General features: G+C 47.0%; 1 protein-coding gene across 3 annotated transcripts in view; it reads right to left on the minus strand.

Annotated features, from left to right (window-relative positions):
* The window catches only part of PPP1R12A (protein phosphatase 1 regulatory subunit 12A), a 163,435-nt gene extending 159,553 nt beyond the window's left edge, over positions 1-3,882 (minus strand). The window contains exon 1 of one of the 3 annotated variants that reach the window (XM_075857006.1): positions 3,382-3,882. In XM_075857006.1, the coding sequence (XP_075713121.1) occupies positions 3,382-3,618 (237 nt within the window). In that variant the 5' untranslated portion in view covers positions 3,619-3,882. The remainder of the gene's footprint in view (positions 1-3,381) is intronic. The other 2 variants (XM_075857003.1, XM_075857004.1) reach the window with 2 other exon arrangements.
* Positions 3,883-9,053: the final 5,171 nt, after the last annotated feature.

Genomic DNA, 9,053 nt, shown 5'->3' on the forward strand with positions numbered 1-9,053 from the left:
CACAATGCTACGGGATGGAGACTTCTCTGGAAAACGCAGCAATTCAGTCCACATTCCGCAGCAGTGACATGCTGTGGTCCGAAAAATACGCAGGTCAATTTCTGCTCTGAATATTTACGCAGCGTGTGGATGAGATTTGTTAAATCTCATCCACTTTGCGGCTACTGTATTCTGCTGCGTTTTTTCCGCCCGAAAAAATGCGGCAATTCCGCAGCATGTGGATGAGCCCTTAGAATATATTCACACGCGGCAGATTTGTTGCAGAAACTTCTGCGACCATCTCATTCATCGGAATGGGGTTTCTTCTACAGCAAGCACAAGAGGTCTACAAGTTCTATTCAGACGAATGAGACATCTCTGCAACAAATCTGCTGCCTGTGACTATATCCCAACGTGTATATTTCATGGTCCGTGTTGTAAACCTCTCTGCTTATTACAAGTGGAACAACCAGGGAAGGTCAATTTCAAAACTCAATTTCTCTAAGTCTAGTCTGCAGCAGCTCAACGTCTGCTGGGAGTGTAAGAAGCGGAGAGACCGCGCAGCCCTGCTCCACATTTAGACGCACAGTAAAACGCTATATTGACCTTGACTGAAACCTCAGATTCCTTGTGTTTGTGCAGCCCAGCCAGGCAGCTGTACACAAAGCTGTGCGGTGCAACCCGAGCCTGCCCAGTGTCAGCACCTCATGCATTATCTCCCATTGCTAAACTGCCCTTATTTGGCCAACACAGAGATTCCAATCTGCCGACCACAAAGATAACATACACAAAGCCTGAGGACACTCAGCCGCCAGCTCTTCTTTAAAGGGAAGGTGTCAGGATTTATTTTATTTTTTTATTATATTGCTTTTAATAAAATATAAAAACAAAAATTTTATTTGTGTTGTGACTTTAAACTTTTTCCTTACTTTTACTTCTCTATGGGGGCTGCCATTTTTTTTTTCATCTCTGTAGGTGTCGATTAACCACACATACAGAGATGGAATACGGCACATACATCCCCATAGAGAATGCGAACGGGAGACGTTCCATTCTCTGCAGCGTACGCCGTCTGTGTGGGAACGTCGCATGTGCCGCTCCCACACAGACCAAAACGAAGCTCGTTCGCATAGCGAAATCTGGCGCCATTTTCATGTGGACCGGAAGCCGCGGCCGGACAGCGAGTTGACGACTTCCGGCCGCAGCTTCTGGCCATCAACGAAGCGAAGGCGCAAGGAGCGTAGAACAGCGGAGGCGGGAGCAGGTAATTTATGTTCGTGCATGTGATGTGTGTACTATGTTGGTGTATGTGATGTGTGTACTATGTTGGTGTATGTGATGTGTGTACTATGTTGGTGTATGTGATGTGTGTACTATGTTCGTGTATGTGATGTATGTATTATGTTCGTGTGATACTGTCTGCTGAGCCCTGTATCTAATCCTCCTACACTGTGCAGTCGCTCAGAAAATTGCAGCACACAGTGTAGGAGGTTTGAAGACCTTCAAACCCCTCCTTCTCCTGGCACTAGCCAGAATAAGGGAGGGGGGATTGTGTGAGGACACTAGAGGAGAGTGTCCACCCCAAATTTGCAGCATAGAGCAATGAGGTTGCTTTACCACATGCCAATGCTGCAATTTTGGAAACTGCTCCCTCTAGTGACCAGCACATGGAAATGTTATAAATTAGAATCCAATTTATAATATTTCCTGACTTGTGAAAAAATGAATACAATGTGTAATCACTCAAATACTAATTGTTTAACTGGGCAAATTTTTTTTTTTACAAATTCTAGCGACATTCCCTTTAACTACTGCCATTGGGCAAAGGTGTCTCTAAGACCAATTTCTCATTAGGGGTAAAACATATAAAAGAAGGCACTGCAAAATCACAAATGATTTTTACATTTTGATGTGGGATCATGGACCAAAAAGAATACATTACAAGTGAGATGGCACTGCAATCTAACGCAATCGCAGTAGCGCAATAGTCACACAATCTTTTGCTGCGGAGCCTAATCCAAAAATCACAAGTAGATATAAGCCCTGAGGTCTTAAGACGTTCTCTTCCGTCAGGCTGTGAATTGGTTTCAACCGTTTCTTAGTTACACCAGTTTCTTCCTTTTCTAATGTGACAGCAGGAAACGACAGCCATGACATTTCTCAGAGGCTGTCACCCATACACAGGAACAACAAAATGACTATGTATTGATGCCGCAGGCTTTACACTGCACTCTGTGGTTCAGAGCTCAAGGAAAGCTGGGTGACCACCTCTGTGGGAGATGTCATGTTGACATACTGGTGGTCACCAAGCTCTTCAAGAAACCGCTGAACACAATGGACAACTAAACACACAAACTAATGTTATAACATTCACCTCTCGGGAAAGGAAAAGAAAAATGTGCACAACTTCTATGGTGTCCACGGAGTTGGTAGTACAGAAGAGTACAGAACATTGACCAGTTCCATGTGGTTTTTAGGTGACTGCAGTCTAAGGCTATGTTCACACGGAGTATTTTGCCGAGTTTTTTGACGCGGAAACCGCGTCGCAAAACTCGGCAAAAGCGGCCCGATAACGCCTCCCATTGATTTCAATGGGAGGCGTCGGCGTCTTTTTCCCGCGAGCAGTAAAACTGCCTCGCGGGAAAAAGAAGCGACATGCCCTATCTTCGGGCGCTTCCGCCTCGGACCTCCCATTGACTTCAATGGGACGCAGAGAAAGCGTATTTCGCGCTGTTTTATGCCCGCGGCGCTCAATGGCCGCGGGCGAAAAACGGCACGAAAATCGGCGTGCAGGGAGAGGAAAATCTGCCTCAAAGTTCCAATCTGAATTTTGAGGCAGATATTCCTCCCCCAAAATACTCCGTGTGAACATAGCCTAACAGTAAGAAATCCGCCATGAAAAAGAATCAGTAACATCTCCTCCATATTATAGTACAACAGTGTGTCACTCTCTGCTTCAGGAAACACAAGGCCATCACACAGGAGGTAAAACTGCTCAGCTGTCACTTGACAACCTGACAATCTACACAAACAATCCAGACACAGCCCATCTCCTGCAGTGATAGTGGGGACTACAGCCTAGCAGCAGACACCGGAGGATGATGACGGTAGTAGTACCACCACAATCGGATTTGCTAGGAAAGCTTTAATAGCCGTTTCTTTTTTAGGTAACATTGTATGGGACTCTCACCTGACAGCAGGTGACCTGACCCCGGATTACGCCACTATAGTGACATTTACAAGACTATGAATGACAACAAACTACACACACTGCCCGCACCTCCCAGGTCTCCTGAGAAGGCTCAGCATGGGGCCTAGCACCAGGTCAGCTGTCTGACACAGTGAGTGGGCATTTTAGAGGCGGAGGGAGTGATGGACACAGAGGTAGGCAGGGACGGGTACCTGGTGCAGAGCTGTAAGCCCGTCCACATTGGCGTAGTTGATGTCAGCCCCCCGGTCCAATAACTTGAGCACCTCCTCACTGTCACCGCTGGAGCAGGCAGCCAGGAAGACGGCCCCATCGTCGAACTTCACCTTGGTCTTCTTCCGCTTGATGACGTGCGGCTCTAGGTCCGTCTCTGAGCCGATCCAGCGTTTGAGCTGCTCGTTCCTCTTCTGTTTAGCGTCCGCCATCTTCATTCCCTCCCCCCTCCCAGCCCCGGGTCCTTGCCTCCCTGACTGTCGGCCGCTGTATTCCTCTACTCTTCTGCGAGGTTTCGTTTAGGAGAGCTCCGAGGCCGCTCTACGCCACAGTCTGAGTGTTTCGGCCGAGTCCGGGGCCCACACCCAACTCGTCTCTCACTGACACACAGACGTCTGCAGGCCCCGACCGGCTGCGCACACACAACGCGCGCCCGCGACGCTCATCTGCATATTCTCGCGAGAGAAGCCGATGGCAGGACATATAGCACTGGCAGAACTGCTCACCACCGCCTTCGTAGAGGGGAGGGGCTAATTGTACAGAGAGATGCTGTGATTGGCTCCTGGAGCTCTGACGACATATCTGCCCTGTTTGGATGAGGATGAGTTGTTACTTGTAGTAAGAGGCAGTGGTTGTGCTGTGTGCCGGGCGGGCGGCCAGCTGATCCTCTGATATGGAGAACACTCGCTGACTTCTTTCTCGCATAGTCTTTAGGATGTTTTGTGTATTAAAAGAGATTGGGGTCTTTCCTAAAACCCCTTGAACCAATTGTGGCGTTAGGGCATGTTCACACTGCTTATTTTCGGGCGTATTTTGACGCTGCTGAATTAAAAAAAAAACTTGTAAAAAGAAGTGTCGTTACTTATGAGGCGTTTTTGGAGCTGATTTATCATTGAGGGTATGTGCACACACACTAATTACGTCCGTAATTGACGGACGTATTTCGGCCGCAAGTCCCGGACCGAACACACTGCAGGGAGCCGGGCTCCTAGCATCATAGTTATGTACGATGCTAGGAGTCCCTGCCTCGCTGCAGGACAACTGTCCCGTACTGTAATCATGTTTTCAGTACGGGACAGTAGTTCCACGGCGAGGCAGGGACTCCTAGCGTCGTACATAACTATGATGCTAGGAGCCCGGCTCCCTGCACTGTGTTCGGTCCGGGACTTCCGGCCGAAATACGTCCGTCAATTACGGACGTAATTAGTGTGTGTGCACATACCCTGACGCCACAAACAAAGCCACAAAAAAAGCTGCTTAAAATATACTTGCCAAGACCAGCTCCAACGACGCCTGCATTCAGAGGCTGTTTTCTCTTAAAATCAGCCTGGTATTTTTCAATACGTGTGGACCTACCCTCAGGGAGCACAGCAGTTTTTTCACTTTTGCACAGCCATATTCCGGGAGAAATAACATATTTCCAGCGACGTAGCTGTATGAGGGCTTGTTTTTTGCTGGAAGAGTTGTACTATTCAATAGCACCATTTTGGCTACAAACAACTTATGGATTAACTTTTATATGCTTGGGGGGGGGGGGCACGTTTTTTTTTAGTCCCTTTAGGGCAGGGGTCTCAAGCATGCGGCCCCTGAGGCTGTCATCTGCGGCCCGCGGGACACAGAGCCACTAGTATCGGCTCTGCTCCGGGACTCAGTGGAAATCCCCGACATCGCTGTCCATGAATGGACACGCGATGTCTGGGGCTTCCCCAGAGCCTGAATCCCACGCAGAACGCTAGTATAGGTTCTGCTCCAGGACTCTGTGGAATTCCCTGACATCGCTGTCCATATATGGACAGTTTTGTCAGGGTCTTCCCCAGAGCGGAGTCTCGGGCAGAGCGCTAGCATAGGCTCTGCTCCAGGACTCCGGAATCCCCTAACATCGCTGTCCACATATGGACAGCGATGTCTTTGGATTCCCCAGAACTGGACAGTGATGTCAGGAGAACAGCTGCAGTCCCAGTAGTAGCGCTCTGCCCGCGACTCCAGCTCTGGGGTTGCCCCTGACATCACATTCCGGTCCAGGAGGATCCCCTCACGTCACTGTGTATGAACAGTGACATCAGGGGCTCCTCCAGCAGAGGAATCCCTGGCCAAAGCATAGGCAACGCTCTGGCTGGGGATTCCACTCCTAGAGGGAGCCCCAATGGAGCTATCTACTGGGGGTGTCTGTGGCACTATCTACAAGGAGTGTGTGTGGCATTATCTACAGAGGGCACTGTAGCATTATCTACAGAGGGCACTGTGGCAGCATCTACAGAGGGCACTGTGGCAGCATCTACAGAGGGCACTGTGGCAGCATCTACAGAGGGCACTGTGGCAGCATCTACAGAGAGCACTGTGGCATTATCTACAGAGGGCACTGTGGCAGTATCTACAGAGGGCACTGTGGCAGTTTCTACAGAGGGCACTGGCAGCATCTACAGAGGGAACTGTGGCAGCATCTACAGAGGGCACTGTGGCATTATCTACAGAGAGCACTGTGGCATTATCTACAGAGGGCACTGTGGCAGCATCTACAGAGGGCACTGTGGCAGCATCTACAGAGGGCACTGTGGCAGCATCTACAGAGGGCACTGTGGCAGCATCTACAGAGGGCACTGTAGCAGCATCTACAGAGAGCACTGTTTCATTATCTACAGAGGGCACTGTGGCAGTATCTATAGAGGGCACTGTGGCAGCATCTACAGAGGGTACTGTGGCAGTTTCTACAGAGGGCACTGTGGCAGCATCTACAGAGGGTACTGTGGCAGTTTCTACAGAGGGCACTGTGGCAGCATCTACAGAGGGCACTGTGGCAGCATCTACAGAGGGCACTGTGGCAGCATCTACAGAGAGCACTGTTTCATTATCTACAGAGGGCACTGTGGCAGTATCTATAGAGGGCTCTGTGGCACGATCTAAAAAGGGGCTGCCTAATTTTGACATTTGTGTGTCTGCAAAACCCTGCCAACTGAGCTGCTGGACTGCATTTAGCGACACTTAAACTGTAAAAGTGGATTGTTGAAATAAGCACAAGGAGAAATCTTGCAAATTTCCGGTAAGTTTAACCCCTTCCCGACATCCGCCGTATATATACGTTGCACGCCGGGTGGGGGAATATGGAGCGGGCTCACGGGCTGAGTCCGCTCCATAGAGCGAGTGTGTCGGCTGTGTGTTACAGCCGACACTTCCGGGTTACGAGCGGTATCGCGCTTTAGCTCGATCCCGCTTGTTTAACCCGTTAAATGCCGCGTTCAATAGAGATCGCGGCATTTAAATTACTAAAAACAGGGTGGCGACACCCTGTAACGTCTCAACGGCCCCCCCGCGGCGACATCGGGGGGAGCCGTTGGTTCACACGGCTGCCTGGGGGTCTGACGAAGTCCCCCAGGTCCGCCATCTTGGTACTCCTATGAAGCTCTGCCTCCGGCAGGGCTTCATAGGAGACTGTCAGAATCACGATATACTGCAATGCATTAGTATTGCAGTATATCGTGCAAGCGATCTAACGATCGCTGGTTGAAGTCCCCTAGGGGGACTAATAAAAAATGTAAAAATGAGTTAAATAAAGTTGTTTTTTTTTGTGTAAAAAAAATAAAAATATTAAAAGTTCAAAAAACCCCCCTTTCCCCCTAGAGCTAAGTAAAAAATTAAATAAATAAACATAATTGGTATCGCCGCGTCCGTAAAAGTCTGAACTATCACAATATATCATTATTTAACCCGCACGGTGAACGCCGTAAAAAAAAAAAAAAATAGTAAACGCCAGAATCTCTATTTTTTGTTCACCTAATCTCCCACAAAAAATGAAATAAAAAGTGATCAAACCGTCACATTTACACCAAAATTGTATTATTAAAAACTACAGCTTATCCCGCAAAAAATAAGCCCTCATACCACTTAATCGACGGAAAAATAAAGACGTTACGGCTCTCGGAATTTGGTAATTTTCTTTTTTACACAGGTTTTTACTTGTAAAAGTAGTAAAATATAGAAAAACCTACACATATTTGGTATCGGCGTAATCGTATTGACCCATAGAATAAAATGAATATGTTGTTTTAATTGTACAGTGAATTCCGTAAAAATGGCGCGCAAAAAACCATGGCGGAATCGCTGTTTTTTTCATTTTCTACCCCACAAATAATTTTTTTCCTGTTTCCTAGTACATTATACGGCAAAATAAATAGTACTACGAAAAACTACAACTCGTCCCACAAAAATCAAGCCCTCATAGTACTATATCGACAGAAAAATAAAGGCGTTATGGCCTTTGGAAGGTGGGGAGGGAAAAACGAAAATTAAAATCTGAAAAAGGGCTGCGGCGTGAAAGGGTTAAACCTGGCGGTATTAGTATAGTCATGTAGTGTTATAGTAATGTAGTATTATTATAGTAATGTAGTATTGTTATAGTAATGTGGTATTATTATAGTAATGTGGTATTGTTATAGTAATATACTATTATAGTAACGTAGTATTGTTAGGGTATGTTCACACGAGGGCGTCCGTAACGGATGAAATTACGGGGATGTTTCAGCCTGAAAACATCCCCGTAATTTCAGACGTAACGGCATGTGCAGGCGCTTGAATGCCGCGTCCATTACGGATGTAATTGGCGCTGCTATTCATTGGAGTCAATGAATAACGGCTCCAATTACGGCCAAAGAAGTGACAGGTCACTTCTTTGACGCGGGCGTCTATTTACGCGCCGTCATTTGACAGCGGCGCGTAAATTACGCCTCGTGTGAACAGACAAACGTCTGCCCATTGCTTTCTATTGAGGCGCTATTTTCGGACGTAATTCGGTGCAAAAACGCCCGAATTACATCCGTAATTAGTGCGTGTGAACATACCCTTATAGTAATATAGTATTATAGTAACATAGTGTTAGGGTATGTGCACACGATAACTGCATTTACGTCTGAAATTACGGAGCTGTTTTCAGGAGAAAACAGATCCTGAATTTCAGACGTAATTGCTCGTACTCGCGTTTTGCGGGACGTCCATTACAGACGTAATTTGGAGCTGTTCTTCAATGAAAAACGGCTCCAATTACGTCCCAAGAAGTGCCCTGCACTTCTTTGACGAGGCTGTTATTTTACACGCCGTCTTTTGCAAGCGACGCGTAATCATGATTACAGTACGGGACAGTAGTTCCACGCAGAGGCAGGGACTCCTAGCGTCGTACATCACTATGATGCTAGGAGCCCGGCTCCCTGCACTGTGTTCCGTCCGGGTCTTCCGGCCGAAATACGTTCCGTACATTACGGACGTAACATGGTCGTGTGAACCTAGCCTTAGTTTTAAATTGTACCATTTTGGGGTACATTCAAGGTTTTGATGACTTTATATTCCATCTTTTTGTGGGAGATGAGGTGACCAAAAAAAAGGGATTCTGGCGTTTTCCTTTTATTTTTTTTTACGCCCTTCACCATGCGGGTTAAATAATGCTACATTGTAATAGTTCAGACTTTTACGGATGCAGTGATACCAATTATGTTTATTTGAAAAAATGTTACAATGCTTTATGGGGAAAATGGGAAAAGGTGTTTTTTTTTAACTTTTAATATTTTTTTTACATGCAAAAATAAACTTTATTTAACCAAGTTTAATTTTTTTTATTAGTCCCCCTAGGGGACTCGAACCAGCGATCGTTGGATTCCTTGCTGTATAT

This window comes from Rhinoderma darwinii, chromosome 3 (assembly GCF_050947455.1).
Source record: "Rhinoderma darwinii isolate aRhiDar2 chromosome 3, aRhiDar2.hap1, whole genome shotgun sequence".
In the NCBI taxonomy this organism is placed as follows: domain Eukaryota; kingdom Metazoa; phylum Chordata; class Amphibia; order Anura; family Rhinodermatidae; genus Rhinoderma; species Rhinoderma darwinii.